General features: G+C 39.8%; 2 protein-coding genes across 4 annotated transcripts in view; both read left to right on the plus strand.

Moving 5' to 3' along the window:
• Positions 1–5,315, plus strand: part of mcph1 (microcephalin 1) — a 29,979-nt gene extending 24,664 nt beyond the window's left edge. The window contains exons 15-16 of one of the 3 annotated variants that reach the window (XM_085800231.1): positions 4,495–4,732; positions 4,813–5,315. In XM_085800231.1, coding sequence (XP_085656357.1) covers positions 4,495–4,732; positions 4,813–4,865 — 291 coding nt within the window. In that variant the 3' untranslated portion in view covers positions 4,866–5,315. The remainder of the gene's footprint in view (positions 1–4,494; positions 4,733–4,812) is intronic. The other 2 variants (XM_085800233.1, XM_085800232.1) reach the window with 2 other exon arrangements.
• Positions 5,316–6,379: 1,064 nt separating this feature from the next.
• agpat5 (1-acylglycerol-3-phosphate O-acyltransferase 5 (lysophosphatidic acid acyltransferase, epsilon)) lies at positions 6,380–17,246 on the plus strand. Its single transcript, XM_085800236.1, has 8 exons — positions 6,380–7,246; positions 7,965–8,034; positions 8,130–8,245; positions 8,369–8,458; positions 9,497–9,587; positions 10,662–10,823; positions 14,249–14,372; positions 15,174–17,246. Exons 1-8 carry the CDS (start codon positions 7,028–7,030, stop codon positions 15,397–15,399), a joined length of 1,098 nt encoding a protein of 365 aa, XP_085656362.1. The 5' UTR covers positions 6,380–7,027; the 3' UTR covers positions 15,400–17,246.
• Positions 17,247–17,528: the final 282 nt, after the last annotated feature.

Raw genomic sequence — 17,528 nt, forward strand, 5'->3', positions numbered from 1 at the left:
AACGTGCCACACAAGCTTGAGTTAATAACTTGTTTTCTGTGGATTAAAGAAAATGGCTTTGAAAAGATTCAGCTCTGGGTCATACTGTAGAAGATTAGAGACTGGCTCCCCACAACATGTGATGATGCACCCATACCCAGCCCTTGTTGTAATGTCTGTCCTCCAAGACACAAATGGGGCTTCTTTCTGTAAATCCATTAAAAAAAAGCATAATCCCAGTCTGGCAAAGTTTTTTGCACGCAGTCAAGTGTGGGCCCTCTGATGTCACTGTGGGGAGTGCAGGTGTGCTGAGCAGGAAGGGCGCTGATATAAGGAGGACGATTTTCTCCCGCTCTATAGGAATGTGCCTCCATCACGGACACTTAGCTATTGCTTCAGGAACTTGACTTAACTTAAAAAACAGATAGACTTTGATCTCGCACCCACAGTCTGCAAAGTAATCACAGACAGACTGAGCTTTATATTTTGTACGGAATAGTCATTTCAATCCAGTGTAACCACATTTTGGTGTCAACGGCACCATGTTTAATTATTTGACAGGAAAGCTGTGGATTTGCCCTCAGTAGTGGGATAGAAATACCGAAACAGAATTGCAGGAAGTAGGCTGATGTAATAGTTACTGTATACAGGAAATGCAACATATTTAAGGCACATTACCAAAGAGGAAGGACTTGTCGTCATTCCAAAAACACTGACTTTTTCAGGTGTTCATGCTGAATCACTCAAGCAGTGGATTCATCTACACCGGTTCTTGTTTGTCTTATGGCCCTACACTATACAATACCATGCACTATTTCCTCATGCTGCAAGCAAACATTTTGGCATTGGCTGAACTGTAGCACACACTCTATTTCATTATACAGGGCTCTTAGACTTAATTTATTCTTGCCTGGGAGTGCCTACCTCACTGCACACTCACTGTGCATAACAACAAAAGTGTACACGCGCATGTACATCAGAGGTATTGATTAGGTTGTCTGGGTAAGGAGGTGGGAGCTCCCATGTGACGAATAAATTGATTGTTATGGGCATTAGGCACAATAAACTGCAGCGCATCTAAGCTGTAATGATTTCAAGAATATTTACCAGAGACAGATTGTTACCCCGGGGATCTCTGACTTGGCCTCTAGAGATTAAAAAAATTCACTCTGATAAGAAATTCAACAAACCAGCAGATTTCAGCTAGTAGCTAGTTTACACTTGAATATTTCTAGAGTGTAGCGAGAGAGAAGTGTATTTGTAGATGTGAAGTAAAATGTATGCAAATCCAAACTGCTGTTGACGATACCACAGTAAAAATACTCAAGTGGACATTTTGTCATAGTGTATTATAACTTAATAGAGGCCCCATCTCCATGCGTTCATGGCCATCTAGTCTTATAGTCACACATTCCTCCAGCCAATTTTACAGTCTTCACAGTGTCATCGTTAGAGGATGTGGGACGTTTTATTTGTATGCAAAGTCTAGGCATCCAAGATCTGTCTGACCACATACCACAGATAACTTTATATATTAATTTAACTTCTTAAAGCCAAGTTTCAAAATGCAATCCAGTTTATCTGTAGTTTTTGTGTCAGCCTATTTGCTTATCTCTCTTATTTTCCTTTTTTTTTGGGTTGGCCTGTTTGCCCTAGTTTTTAAGCCCTCTCTTCCCACATAATAGACTTTGCATGTAGTCTTCAATCATTCTCTTTAAAGTGCACAATGTGGGTTAACGCTAACCTGACCCTGTCGCTGAACCTTCTGCCCAATCCCCAATTATTGACGTAAAGTGAAGCCTGTGTGAACATTGACAAAAGACTGAAGGTTTCCTGGCATTCAACTTGGAATAGAGCAGATTGGTCCCCTTCATTTTAACAAATGACCCCTGCAGGTTACAGAGCAGGCCTGTAATAGTGAGAGCATCATGCATAACATAGCAGCTCACCTTTTTGACACTCAGAGATAAACAATAATAGTGTTGAATTAGTTCACGTGATTCACATAAAATATGTGATTATTTATTTCACCTTCAAAAATATCAGTAAGCAGGCTACCCTAGATTTAGTATTCAACAAAAATAACGCAGAAGACTTTGTTAATGTTATTCTACAGTGAAACTCACTTTCACGTTCAAAAGTTGCCATTTAGATTGGATTTCATGGTACATTTAGCCTTTCAGTAGAGGCACTCCATGCTCTGTTTTTCATTGCCTTACAGCCAAATAGCTTCAGCTTTGCTGTATCTCCAGCAGCCACCTTCAGGCCACTCTCGGTATTGAATCAAGGTTTGTTCTAATTTGTGGCTGTCTTGACATACAAATTAGGTTTACAACATTTATATATTTATTTGATGTAAATGTGTTGGATTTAGGCAAAAGACAATTCATGAGCCGTCTGGTGTTAGGGCAGGTCGACAGTGCTAATCTAAGAGTGGAGCCATATGTATTGTTTTCATGTTTATCAGAAAGACCACCGGTGACTCACATGAGATACATTCATGAAATATGTGAGAATGAAACCACAAGACTGACACACAATGAATGCTGGGAACCGTGCCAATATGCTCGCAATGTCTCTGAACAAATTTGATTTGATGAGTTTAGTGAACAATCAGCAGGACATTGATTAAACCAGGGACCATGTTTGAAGACAGACCCTCACTCGCACCTTATCTTTGTTGCCCGGCTGGTGTTGGGATTAGTCCGACGGTTATCATGGGTCTTTTTCAGATGACATTTTGACATGTCACTGTAGGAGAAACACAGGTGTAAAAATATGAATTAACGCTGCTGACTTCCAGTTCGCTGCTTCACTTTCAGGGGTCTGTTGTTATGTGTTTTGGCTCAATATCTCACTGGAACACAACAGAGCCACGCTTAATGTTATTAGTAACACCTGTGTTTTTCCTGCTATTTAAAGTCCAAATGTTTAGTGTGAAATAGACCCAGCTTCAGCTCTCATTAACAAAAAATAAACTTAAAGAGAACAAAGTTAACAGTCTGTATGAAGTAGAAGCTAAATGTTCTCTTCTTATACAGTTTATTTCTGCCTAAATCCTCATCAATTAAGTTACCCACGAAGAGAAAGGAAAATTGTTCACATATGTAACCCCTCAGAAATAGATGGTTTTGAAAACCAACAGGAAATCCCTCATTATGAAACCAAATCATTTTAGCATTGTTTCATATTTTTAGAAAAGAACAGATCAGTTTTCTGTACAATGACACTTACAAACATCTCTCAGACCCTTACATTTCAATTGAGAAGCAATGGATTTATATGAAGATAGTAACCACCCTTATTAATAACATGTATGACTCATCTCCTTAGTAAGACTGTTGAATTTACACTTGTTTTAAAGGCTGAACCCCTCATTTCATTGAATTGCAGTCTGTTTTAGATGAAATAAGCAGATTGAAGAAAAGAAAAGTAAAATATTCTAGGAAGTCTTCATGAGAAACTGACCTACTCCCATTCACTATGCCCAATGCACAGATTTGTTGCCTTCTGTTTACACTAAGATTTAAGCTTAGATTTAAAGTTGACATGTGGGGAAATATTCTTCATTCACTTTATTGCAGTTAGGTGAGAAAATTGATACCACTCTCAGGACAATGTATAATATTTCTTGGCCAAGGAATAGTGTGGCTCCCAACCTAAACATTTCAGCACCAATTAAACAAACAAGATATAATGAATGAATTAATGAGCTTTTACAGTGGTGTTAAATGGATTTTGTTTCAGTTTCTAGTCTTTGTTCTAAGATAAATTAGCTGGCTGCTGGCATATTCAGCATATTTTTTTAAAACATGTTTTTAAAACATTCAGCATATTTTTTTAAAACATGAAACTATTCCTTTAACACCTCTGGAGATTGAGAGATTTGCCATTCTGCTGTTTTTTTTCTTGACCAGAGAAGCAGAACAGGCTCCATTTCTGTATCCTGTTTGTAGCACAATATTTTTAACTCAATTTATTTATATTGCACTAAATCATAACATACATAATCTGAAGGCACTTTACAGAGTGAGGTCGAGACCTTACAACATTGTAGAGAGAAAGCCAGTAGTTCCCACCATGAGTAGGCACTTGGCGACAGCTGAGAGGAAAACTCCCTCTTAACAGGAAGAAACCGCCAACAGAACCAGACTCAGAGTGGGCGGCCGTCTACCTCATGTGGTGGAGTTTAAAAACAGAGAGAGAGAGTTAAGACCAGTAAGAGCTCTGCTTACTGTTGTATTTATTTATACTTTTTTAATTTGATATCATGTGTCATCAAACACTGTCAGACTGGTTGTTACATTAGTAATAATATCAGTGATATTTCTGGATGTCATGGTGTTATAGCATTGACAGTTGCACTAAATACAAATTATGATAATTATTGAGAAGTACTGACGGAGTTGGAGCCAGCAGATCCAGAACCAGATCTACCTGCAGAATCAGGACAGCGGAGAAATGTCTGACAACAGTCGTCCAGTATTTAACCTGGTCATTGCCTCCTTTACGTAGATCTGTCGTCTCCAGAGGCACCTGTCTGCCGGGGAGCACCAGCAGGACCTGTTCCAGGGCCAGCCAGCCATGTTTGTGTCCCAGCGCTCGCAGCCGCCCACTCAGAGTCTGGTGGAGCTGATCCAGCTCTGTGGGGGAACAGTGTGCAGCACGGTGCGACAGGCTGGTATCTGCATAGGGAAGTACAGCGGCAGGAGACCAGATGGAAGCAGGATCCTGTCTGAGCAGTGGGTGCTGGGTAAGATCATTTCTACTCATCTCTTTTTTAAATGTTCTCATTACGTTACCAATAACTGTTTGTCTTCTTTTTTTTTTCAGACAGTATCACACATCTGAAGCAGTTGGCGTATGACAACTACAGTTTGGAGTGAAACCTGTGAAATATGTTTTGACTGTGAAGTTCAGGCCACACCACCCTCTGCCTGTTTTACAATTTGCCTGTTTTGTATATTTATTGTCTTGTTTTTAAACCTTGTTGTGAGGGTTTGCATAAATCCTCCCAATTCTTATATTAACAAAGACTTAGTTCCTAGTTACTAAATAAGTTACTCTTGAGGACTGTTAGCAATGATGGAGGAGCTGCTTTAACATGTGGGTGCTTTATTGATAACATTGTTTTCCATATGTAGCAAACACTACTGCAAAGTGTTTTCCTCAGCAAGAGAGGTATAAGATTGAGCCGTTTTTTTATTCATAACATGATTTTAACAATTCTTTCTGAGCCAATTCAATACTTTAATAGTGACAGAAATGAAAACTACTGTACCCTTTACAGAAATGCTTTGTGATGTCCTTTTTAATAAATGTTTTTTTCAATTTTGATTATTGGTTTTCCTATATTCTCTCAAGTCAAAAATGTGACTTGATGAATTAGCAGTTACCACACACACCCTTTATATTATGTGATTTTGAGTTTTCCAGGACTTATTGAAACTCAGTTTTGATGAGCTACCGGTAAATAGAACTGTGGGTGTATTCAGTGTTAAAAGGGAACGTGACAACTTGATTCAATAATTTACTATACTGATGTACAGCCTGCTTACCGGTACATACATTGCTTTTAGTATTTCTGAATTATTAAATGTATCCCAGAATTGAAATGACTGATTCATTATGTCAAAAGAAAAAATTAGAGCTATCAAACAGCACATTATGGAAAAATGATTTGCTAAGTACTTTGCAAAGTTTTAGCTGTAACATTTACCTGTCACATTGTTTGTGCACGCAACTTTTGGAGCCAGTTCATCAGGGTCAAGCCCCACAAAATGAACGAATATGTGTTTTACTGCACAATATAGTATAGGCTAGTGGACTACACCAGAGACGTAAGGATTTTGACTACTCCCTCTGCCATCTCCCCACCTGGAGTGCAAACATTGCAAAATCATATTTGCATGATTTTTGAAAACATAATGTAAAATGTAGTATTTCTTTATGTGGCACAGACTGTTAGAGATCTGTTGTGTTTTGACACTAGGAATCACCTGCTGAAGGTACAGGCTGTTATCACCACATTTTTGACATTTTACATATTAAATGGATGTTTTTTTTGTTTTTTTCTTAGTTGTCACTTCCTTGTTTCAAATGTGCATACTTAAATTAGGTTTTTACCATGGTTTTTACACAACAATGCAGCAAAAACTATCACATGTGGGGCTGAAAGTTCTGGAAAATGCTCGTGAATTGACCTTGGATCAATTTTTATTTAATTATTTTGTCAGTCTCATGGGTTTTTTTTTTTAAGAGGCACGTTTTAACCATAGACAGTAAAAAGAAAGAAAAAAAAGGTTTTTACACAACTCAATAAAAGCGGCATACTCCTTTAACATTAGCCCGCCCTTTCGTCGGCCTCTACGACGTCAGTCGACCAATCAGCTGCGTCGATGTTGAGGGGTGTCGTTACGTACGGAGGCGTGTGTGACATTTGCTGCAAGAAGCTAGTTGACGAACAGCTAACCGGATGGAGACGAAGAAATAGGGAAGGAAATAGAAAATATTTAGTCTTTTAATTACCGAGCTGACGTTTGGGTTAACACTTTGGTGTCGTATCGACATCAGAGGAGTAAGTTTATGTCAAATGTAGCATTAGTTAAAACTTCCTCCCGAGGACAAACACGTCAGTTTAGTTGGGCTAACGCGTTTCTCTTAACTTGCACTGTAAATGCACGGAGTTAAGGTCGTTTCTGGGTTGCTGCACTGAGATGATGATGCTAATCGGATAACACCCGGCAATTTCGTTTATTGCATCGCAGCATGGATGACCGTGAGCGCGTAAACCAACTTGGCTAACTGCGGTTTTTGCACGCTTAGGTTAATATTAGCTTTAGCCGGCTAGCTCCTCCTCATTACCTTCTTGCTGCAGCAGCTTTATCACTTTTTCTTATGCCGACTTCCCAGGACAGGTGTGCAGAAAGTAGGCCAGGTGTGGTGTGGGGTAGATAGTCTGTAACATAGCCACAGTGCTTAGAGAGTGGGGCCGAGTTGCTTCAGGGATTTTTTTAAAGTTACTTTTATTGGAGCCAGAGGTGGAAACATGCTGCTCTCCCTGGTTGTGCACACATACTCGCTGCGGTACTGGTTTCCAGCCACGATCATGCTGGGGACAGCTCCTGCTTATCTGCTGTCATGGGGCGCCTGGCGTTTACTATCAACAATCCTACCGACGAGGATGTATCACAGGCTGGACGACCGGCTCTACTCCATCTACCAGACCATGGTCCTCTTCTTCTTTGAAAACTACACCGGAGTTGAGGTGAGTGAGTGAGTCTTCACTTGCTGCATGTAAAACTAACACAGGATCTGATTTTACCCACCAGTTTAAAAATAGAAAGCACAGCCCCAAGTGACAGCTGCCTCTGACTTCCTGTGCCTGCAGGATTTGAACTTGCAAACAATATTGCACCTAGACACACACATACATGTACATGTGCAGACTTGTTATGGGTTTCTGTGTTTTAAGGTGACAAAAAGTAAAGTGGATTCAGACAAAAGGGCTGTTCAACCTGAGCTTGATGAACCAGATGTAAAGCAGGAAGGCCTTCATTCTTCTGTGCTGTTGCCGCCACTCCCCTCACAGTCACAGTTTGTGGTTTTCTACCACAGGTTGTGCACAAAAAACAGAAGAGACGGGTGTTGTAGCTGTTGTGATCTCTGACATGATGGTGTTTGTGTGGTGAGCTGCTTGCTCCGTCCCTCCAACTGGAGGCCACATGAGTGGATTGAAAAGGACTCTTTTTTTTGATAAATCCTCTTGGGTTTATTGAAAAGCTGCAGTCTTTGCAGGTTTATTTTTTTTCTACAAAAAAAAGACAAAATCAGTCTGAACTTCCACCAAATCCCTGACGTAGTTTGACTACTTACTAATCAAACAGAATAAATGTTTATATTATTGTAGAGTGAATGTGTAAATTGTTGACTATTCAGGACATTAGTGTCATGTCTTTAATGTACTTTTACTCCTTTTTCTTAAGATTGTTATATATGGAGATATACCAAAGAACAAAGAGAACGTGATCTACCTGTCTAATCATCAATGTACAGGTAACATGTCTGAATATGAAGTTGTAAAATATATATATATCCCAGTGTGAAGCACGGTGTCAATATCTAATCAAATGAAATGGTCTTCCTTGTAGCTGACTGGATCATCGCCGACATGCTGGCCATCAGGCAGAGTGCGATTGGTCACGTCAGATACGTCCTTAAAGATGGACTGAAGTGGCTCCCACTGTATGGATGGTATTTCTCTCAGGTAATGCAACTCTGTGAGTATTTTGGATGTACATTTTGTAAATTGCAGATGTAAAGATGTGAACAAAAAAACATTAGTTGCTTTCCTCACTGCAGTTCCAATCAGATTCTCTTTCTCCATCAGCACGGAGGAATCTACGTGAAACGAAGCGCAAAGTTTAACGAAAAGGCGATGAAGACGAAGCTCCTCAGACAGACTCGGTGTGGAACACCAGTGAGTACACTTCCTGAATTAACCTCCTGCATATTTTACTCTGAGGTAGACGCACTGTTTGCTGCTACGTGCCCCAACATTTAAACCTTCAAAACTTGCATTCAGATTTTGCTGTCAGGATCTTCTATCCTGTCTCCCAAAAATTCCCTCTTATCCTAATCATAATTAGGACATTGACATTTATGAACAGAACATCATGAACTGAAATGGATAATTACACATTGGATCATGAAGGTCCCTTTACAGTGTGTGTTATTGTGTCGACAGGGCTTGTTTTTAATCACTTTTTTGGATTAAACTGTGGGAGATTAGTGTTTTTCCCTCTGTGTGTGTGTGTGTGTGTGTGTGTGTGTGCTCTGGCGCCAGATACACTATGAAAAGCTTAAAAGTTTAAACATAATCGGTTGTCACAAGGACAAAAATTCAGAAAATCAGACTGACCTTGGAAATAATCAGAATTATACTTGAAACACTGATGTTAAATAATATGTATTTTTTAACGGTGACCCAATTTGACTGGAAACTAATAAAGCTCTGCGCTCTCACATACCGGCTGATTCCTGTAATTCACAAACAAGCGCCTATTGAACCGCTGGATTTTTCATAGTCTTATTGTTAAAAAGTCCTTCATAGCCTCAGCACTTTGCGGAGGATGAATAATAATTATTCTAGCATTTAATCATACAGTGCTTGTGCGAATGTGAATTGTCAGCAGAGTATAACTTCTGGGTAATTGTTGACCTTAGACAACATAACACTTTTTTTCTGTTGACATAATTCAAACTTGTAAAAGAAAGCATGGCAGCAGTTTAGTCCTTGTAGGAGCTTACTTAATCAAAAACTTGGTTCAGTTGCATTTATTATCAGTGCACAGTTTTATTTTTCCTCAAAAAATCAGGATATTAGATTTTTTTTTTTCTATGATAGAGGTTCAGGATAATGTTTCCATGTCTCTTGTTCAGTGTTCAGAGTTTTGACCAGTTCATAGTGAAGCAAAAGTGAAGACGCTTTAATTTCTTGTGTTTCATCTCCCCACAGATGTACCTCGTCATCTTCCCAGAAGGAACTCGGTATAATCCAGAGCTCAAGAAGGTTATCGCTGACAGTCAGGCCTTCGCTACGAAAGAAGGTACTGGCATGACAACAGCCGTTTAGCGCGGTGCTGCGGCAAACTAATTCAACCTGCTCAGTCTGTGACACTGAGGTCTGTTGGGGGGCCTGTTATGTGGTTTTAGCTACCAATGAGCAACACCTGTATGCGGATGTTTGTAACTCTTTACCTCGTTTCAACCTAGTTTTTTGGTTGAAATTGTAGAATAATTAAGAATTTGTGTAAAATGAAAGCAGAATCAGAAAAAAACTCAAAAATATACGTTTGATTTTGGCATAGTAATCTCCATTTCTTATCTATTTCTTATTTATTTCTTCTCATGGCATGTTTGCACAGTCCATTAGTTCTTATGACATTGTGTTCATGCAACTTTGAGTAAGTATTGATTAATAGAGTTTTCTAACATCAGAACTACTGTATTCATTTATATCTTCACTGGATCACTGGTGTGGTGCCAGGCACTTGTGAGCTTTCACCAAATGTGCTTATTAAATATTCAGCTGATGTTTTGAGGAATAAATGGACTTGGCTGCCGGTCGATAAGAGAGAACTCAGTGCTCACTTACAGTAGTGAAAGCAGCCCGTCTCTACGAGATGCATCTCTTCTGGTTATTTCAGTCCCAACAGGAAGTGAAACTAATCGATTCAAGGGCTGCTTTTATTTGATCACGATGTACATTTCATTAAAGCTTTAAAGGTTTCACCATTAAATGCATTAGTTGTATCATGATCATTGTGATGCTTTTCTGCAGTGTGGTTGTTCACAAACTGTATCCATTCTGCAGAGATTAAGCCTATCTCTGGACCACAGCTCTGAATATCACCTTCCCCCATTAATCCAAATAAATCGCTCTGGAGAGCCGACATGTGCACATGACATTATCTGCTATTAGTGAGGTATTAGTGTGCAGAGGATGGTGCCACGGCAACAGAGGAACAACAGACAGTGCAGAGACTGACCCAAACACAAGCATCCACATTGCATTACTGTTTCATAATGCATGTTTTATTGTATATATTTTTTAATAAGTGCTTTATGGGCTAATATGACTGTCAATTAACTCCTTGCACTCTCTTCCACCCTCACCGCAGGACTGGCTATTCTGAAGCACACACTCACACCCAGGATGAGGGCGTCTCACATAGCCCTCGAGACCATGAAGGACCACCTGGACGCCGTCTACGACGTCACAGTGGCCTACGAGGGAACACGGGACACCTTGGGTCAAAGAAGACCTGCACCATCGATGCCAGGTGAGCAGGCGTCTGAGGTCGGCCACAGATGTTCGGCTTTTACACCACATACTCCAAAATAGAGCATGTACATCAGAGCAACTTCCTCTGTTTGATTTGACACTCACATCTCTTTCACAGCAGCAATCAGTAATGAGGCAAAAACATTGTCAGAACAAGTCGTTGCCGATCATGATTTAAAGCAGATATCAGTGGAATGTTTTTGTTAATATAAGTCCTAAATAGTCCTATTTTCCGTCAGCAATCACTACATGAAGTATTTCAGCCTAAACACGAGTCTCTCCGTCACTCTGCTCTGCTGTAACCCTAGGAGAAAATTTTCCTTGTGGGATACAAGTGTTATCCAATGAGGGGAGAGAACGGCATGAAGGGCTGTGTGTGCAGCCAAGGGATGCGCGTGAATGTGGTGACGTAGCACGAGGACCAATTGATGCCTGACAAGGGCGGGGGCTGCTAACTCATGGTGCGTTCAAGGAAACTCGTACTTTGTGTTTTTCCTTCCTGTGAAGTCATACCAGTTCGATCTGGTACGAGTTCACGGGTCGGAAGTTACGAGTGGCCGTTATAGGGAACTTTCACAGACAACAGGACGGTAAAAACACGAGCTACGGGTTACCTGGAACGCTACCAAGTCGTAGTTGTGACTTGAAGCTGTAACTTACGGTTTCAAAAGCCTGCCTTGAACACAGCATTAGCCGAAACGGCCGTGCCGCTGTTATCTGCTTTAAATATCTGAACCTGATTATCCAATGCTGATAAGGGAAGAAGTTAATGTAAAATGTATATGCATATAGTACTACCTGGAACGTGCCGTGTTTGTTGACAAATCTATAGGCCTCATGTAAGTAATTTCCATATTGAGATCAGATCACAGCTCTGGCACAATCAACACAACAGGAACCAGCTATAGATGCATCAATGAGACGTCAGATAAAGATCACATGTAACAACCGCTCACCTCATTTGTTTGTTTGTTTGGATCCATGTTAGCTGCTTTATCACCTCAGCTGCTGTCCCTGTAGTCCATATTTAGACTATTTTTATCATCAATTCGACATCATTCGATAAATGCAAAAGCCAAAGACAATGCCAGTAAAGGTCACAGCACAAAAGGAAAAACAAGAGAATACACTTATGATTTATCAGCAAAACAGTTTCTGATTTTTGTTTTCTGTCAGTCATCTAGTAGGTTTATAATTGCCGCTGTAATCCATATAAATTATACAAATTGACGAGTACAGTTCGCTACTGCAGTGCCCATATCAACATACATTTACAAATAAAAACAGCAGTGATAAAAAAAAAAAAGGCACATTAAGACCAGGAATAAACACAGTCAAAGAAAATGGAGTTGGCTGCTGTAAGTTAACAGTCTGTTTATCAGTGAACTTTTACAGCCGTTTTATTATCAATGCTGTTGTGTACTGTACACTCCCTCAGCAATTAATCACACGGCAAACCTCACCTATTAACGGCCGTGTTTTCCTGTAAACAGCATGGCTCTGTGTTTTGGAGTTTTTGATTATTCTGTGTTCCTGGCTGTTCGACAGACTGTGTTTGAATGTTAACAAAAAAAACATCCCGTTTCAGTCAGGAATAAACATCGATGTGTTTCTAGCAAACAGAACAGAGAGAACAGAAAAGCATTCTTCTCATCACGCACTTCCTGGCACCATGCGGTGGAGGTGACTTTAGTAATTTCACATGAATGTGGAAGTGATGGAAGCTCTTAACTGGGAAGTCGCAGCGGGGATATGGATGCAGGTTTCAAGCTATTTCCTTTACTGATAATTAGAAACGTTAACAAGGAATAGACAAGAACGTGCAGAAGTGCATGTTTTTCCAAGGCGACATTTTGGGACGACTAGTATAGGCCATGGTCGCTGCAAAATTTTAACTGATTAGTTGTTTAAGCAGTTAATTAAAAATATGTGTAATTATAAATATGAAATGATGTCTTCAAGTGAACACTTAATGAAACTCAATTTTGTTGCTTTTGGATAGCTAGATAACTCCAAAATATTAACTGTAGCAAACTATGCAAATGAAACTTTTTCCATTATTTTTTATCTTGTACGGGTGCATTTAATAAACTGTATGTCATAGTTTTACTTTGTACTCCGGGAATTGCTTTTGGTTAGAAGAATTCAGGGTGGCATGTTAATTTTTGGTGGCATTTCACCATTGTTTGCTGCTCTTGCAAAAAAAAGCTTATTTTTTAAACTCAGAGGGAGTCGTTAGGATGCTCGCTCCTGCATTATTCCACTATCACAGTGTGGATGTGCTCCAGGGCCTCGTCAACCATGTGGAACACGATGAACAAATTAAGAATTATTGAGAACACACAAATAGAGAAAAACAGGACCGTCTCATTTTGGATAATAGAAGCCAAATGTTGCCAGAATAGAAATAGTAATGAGACTCTAAAGAGCAAATGATGTGAAGCTGCGCCTCTTGTGTTGCTGTTCAGTTCCCTCTTTGTCTCCAGATGTTAACTATTCTCCTCCAACTTTCAGCTCCACTCGAGGTTGTTTTTTAAAATCAGGAGGAATTGTTTGTCACTCCAGAGCGAAGAGTTGATTTCCTTCATCTCTTCCCTGTTGTTGTTTTGTTTTTTTAAGTGTGTTTTGGAGCATTGTTCTGCGCAAACACACATGACCTGCGGGTGGAAGGCAGCGCGGTTTTCTTTTTAGCAGGTTCACCGAGTTGCCCGTGTTCATTAAACTGGCACATATTGTGTCTGAAGGTCAATTTATATCCGTGCGGCGGCTGATGGAGGTCTCTCGCTCTCTGCACCAGCGAAGCAATCTTTTCGCTTCTGACTTCGATCAAGTTTCCTCTTTTGGCAAGCGATGCCAAGTTTCCTGATAATATTGCATGTTGTGGAAACAGGAACTCGAAGGTCTCTGGGGATACACGTGTAGCCTTGAGCGTTCACACTTGGTTACATTTTTATATCTGACCTTCTCAGACACTGTGGTTTTCTTTCTCCACTTGTCGTTGTGACAGTTTTAATTTGACTTGAGACTGAAAAGATTTCACAACTGTGTTTCCTATGATAAAACATACCGTATTGGTATAACTCAAAAAATTAAGATTTCAAGACATTATTAATTTCAGATATTAAATTGGACTGTCTGCATTCAAACTTGACTTAAAACTGAGACCGTTTTTGAGCTGAATTCACTCTCAGCTCTTTTTGCTCCTGTTTGAGAATTAGTTATGTAACTATTGTGATCAACAAGCTGCCAATACCTCAGGACTCTTTCCTTTTTGAATCAAAGAGCCTTGGCATCACGGCGTCACGGCAGCTCCACTCTATCACTGTCACCTCGTGTTGATTTTAAGTGCTTACTCTACGTGCCGTTTTGCTGAAAGGCTTTTCCTGTTTTTGTTTAGTCTCTTTTATTTTCTGTGTTTGACAGAATTCCTGTGTAAAGAATGTCCCCGTGTCCACATACACTTCGACCGTGTGGACATAAAGGAAATTCCTCCAGAGCCAGTGTTTTTCCGCAGGTGGCTGCACGAGCGTTTCGAAATCAAGGACCGGTAAGTGTGCTTGGGTGGAACAATCCATCACGCTGAAATTGCATGTTGTCCAATCGATATGTAACCTGCAGGGAGGTTTTTTAAATGTTTTTCTTCCGAATACCGTCAGTTTCAAGTAGAGATATGTATCTGACTATTAGAAAACCTGAAAGTAACACAGTCTTAGCTTATTCTGAGAATCCAATTATGTGCAGTTCCCCGTAGAGCAGAGATGAATTAATCTGCTTCATGTAGTCCGAAAGCAAAAATGAATATCAAAGACAAAATGCAAATTTACTAGAGAGATATATCTGTCAGGAAAGAAAAGTGGGTGTTACTCATAAAACCAAAATATCCTAAAAGCTTGTCTGGTTCTTGAGGTTCAGTTTGAGAAAATTTTAACTTTTCATTTGCTGAAGTGAATAATGTGAGTAAAAGAATGTGGCTGTGACTTATTTCATTACAAGTTTCCTAAGTATTAAATTAACTGGAGAAATGGTTGCTGGGAGCTTTTTATTTTTTGGTAACTTTGTGTGCAATTTCTCAAATAATCAAAAATAAATAAATAAATAAATAACCGAAAAAGATGAATAATAATAAAACAAATTACTAGTTGCTGCCCTAAAATCAATTACAATGAGACATAAAAGTTGTCACTTGCTGAGCCAAAAAAGCCCTTTATCATGTGAGTGCAGACTTACTGTTGATAAAGTCCTGGTGTGAACTTTTGTCACGCATATTCTTTTATTAATTTTTCTTTCTAGTCCCTATGTATTTCAAAGATGAAGTCAATTCCTAAGAAATCTCTCTCTCTTTATAAAGGCTGCTGACGGATTTCTACGAATCAGAGGACACAAGCAAACTTCGCAAATTCCCCGGGGAAGGCAAACCGTCTCCGCTGAACCTCTCGAAAACCCTCCCGTCTGTGATCATTTTGGGGGGACTGACACTGCCATTGCTGCTGACGGAGAACGGCAGGAAACTGTACGTGAGGACCTGGGTGTACGGGACACTGCTGGGCTGGCTGTGGGTGAACTTTTTTCCTTAACGAAGGGGGCAGAGGCTGCCACGACGAGACGCACAAAAAAGACATGGAGAGACGGTGCCATTTTTCTGTATCGCAACAACACGAGGTGTGTTCCAGATGCAGACCAGTATCTGATGAGAGGCTCAGAGATTTATCCCACACGCCTGGCTCTCGGTTGACCTTGAGCTGCAAGCTGAGCAGAAATACGGAGAAATGTGAAAAATGAAAAGCTCTTTGTTGCTACCTGTTCCCCCCTAGCGTTATTTGGATTTGCAGCCTGAAATGATGAGAAACCATGAGTGGATTTATGGAAAAAGTATTAGGTTTATGAAACCACCCCTCTCTACTATTGAATAAAAATTATGACATACTTATAAAGATAAATGTCCCTTAAAATTATAACTTACCCCTCATCAAATTTAGCCAAATTAGTATTCTTGCATGCTCACTTTACCATCAGACATTGGCCAGTTTTAAAGCTCTTTTATGGCGTTTATTTGACAGCAAAGTGTGCTGAGCACTCACATTAAATGATGGTCAGCTACTACATGTAACTGACACAGTGCAATAGCCAAATAATGATGGATAATTAATTATAAAAAGCATTGGCTCAATGACATTGATTGTAATGTCTGAATTTTATGCCAAGTCCACGGAAGGAGAATTATGCACTTTGCTCAATTAAGGTGATGTTTTTACATTAGTAGAACAATTTAAATGGCATGCACTCCTCTGTAGGGGCACATAACCATGACACCAGCCTCACTGTTTACCATAAATATTCATACAGACATCACTTTCCTTTGTATCGATAATGAATGTAGCTGTAAACATGTTAATTGATGCATATATGAAAGAGTACCGCCATCCATTAATATGTTTTTAAAAAAATTACAACCTAGTGCACATTTTTGGGCAGAGTCCTTGTCACTGAACACCATCAGATGCCACAGTGAGCTCTTATAGAGGAACACATGTTTAAAATGAAGATGTTCTACCACTGTAAAATGTCACTTTAACCTTAAAAAGTCAGCCATTTGCCAAAACCTGGTGTATTATTATTATTTTGTTTGGCCTAATACATTATAATTCCATTTTTCTTATGGTTTATTCACAGTTCCATGACTTTTATATGCATTTGTTACTTCTAATACCGTGTTACAGCTCACTTGAAAGTATCTACCTAGCAAAAAGCTGACAAAGCCATGTTAACAGTATATCACAGGTTCCTGTGCACTCAAAGCCATTTGTATTATAAACATCACTGTATTGTGAAATGCACTGTGTTTGTCCATTGTCGTCGTTTACTGTAATGAAACCATAGCATTTTCCACGAGCCACTTTACATACCTGCCGTCTCATCGTCCTCCTCGAGTTTCTCTGTAATATATGTTGTTTTCCTCATGTGGGTTGTACAGTTAAGTCTCATGGTTTTTACATGTCGCTCCAATACCTCACTTGAATAATCCTTCCTTGTTCTTAAATGACCCTTGTCAGCCATTTTATAGTCATTTTTATCCTGACAAGATCAGACTGTAACTCATCAGGAAACTATGTAGACAGTATTTCAATGCCAACTGTTTTTGGAAATGTGTGCCTTCTCTCTGGAGGAGTTGGTCCTCAGCCCTCCCACAGAGGGCCACAGTGGCTCTTTATCCAGCAGGTGACTGCTCAGAGGCGCTCTGCTGGAGCTGCTGCTCACTGCAGCTTACGGTCACATTGTCTACAGTTCATAGTGGCTTATTTTGCTCTGAGAATGCATTGATTTACACTTTTTGAGGATTATTATTGAACAATGAAACCTTTAATGTGTGTAAGTTCTGGAAATGGGTGGTCGGACTGAAATAAAGTGGTTTTCTTTGGGGAGACTCAAGTTTTCTCTGTCGAATCACTCTGCAAAACACACGATAATGAAGACATCTGTCGTCAGTCGCAGGTATTACAGATGCAATCAATAATATCGACACACTACCGGTGTGATGTATTATTGCTGGATCTAGGCTGATAGAGGTACAAGCTCTTTTCAGGATCCTCACTGTGAAAAACCCTGTGTTGTCAAGAGTTTAAAATATTCACGCCCAAGGCTTCATTTTCTTTTTAACCTTGAGCTGCCAGAGGGACAGCTCACGGCCAGAGTAAATTATCTTCTG

The sequence above is a fragment of the Trachurus japonicus genome, chromosome 15 (assembly GCF_045865225.1).
Source record: "Trachurus japonicus isolate A0001 chromosome 15, Traja_1.0".
Taxonomy (NCBI): domain Eukaryota; kingdom Metazoa; phylum Chordata; class Actinopteri; order Carangiformes; family Carangidae; genus Trachurus; species Trachurus japonicus.

Excerpts from the sequence above, each read along its gene's own strand:
- agpat5 (XM_085800236.1), top strand. The coding sequence starts at position 7,028 with ATGCTGCTCTCCCTGGTTGTGCACACATACTCGCTGCGGTACTGGTTT. Across the intron at positions 7,247-7,964 it reads AAAACTACACCGGAGTTGAG|ATTGTTATATATGGAGATAT; the intron begins GTGAGTGAGTGA and ends CTTTTTCTTAAG. Across the intron at positions 14,373-15,173 it reads CGTTTCGAAATCAAGGACCG|GCTGCTGACGGATTTCTACG; the intron begins GTAAGTGTGCTT and ends CTCTTTATAAAG.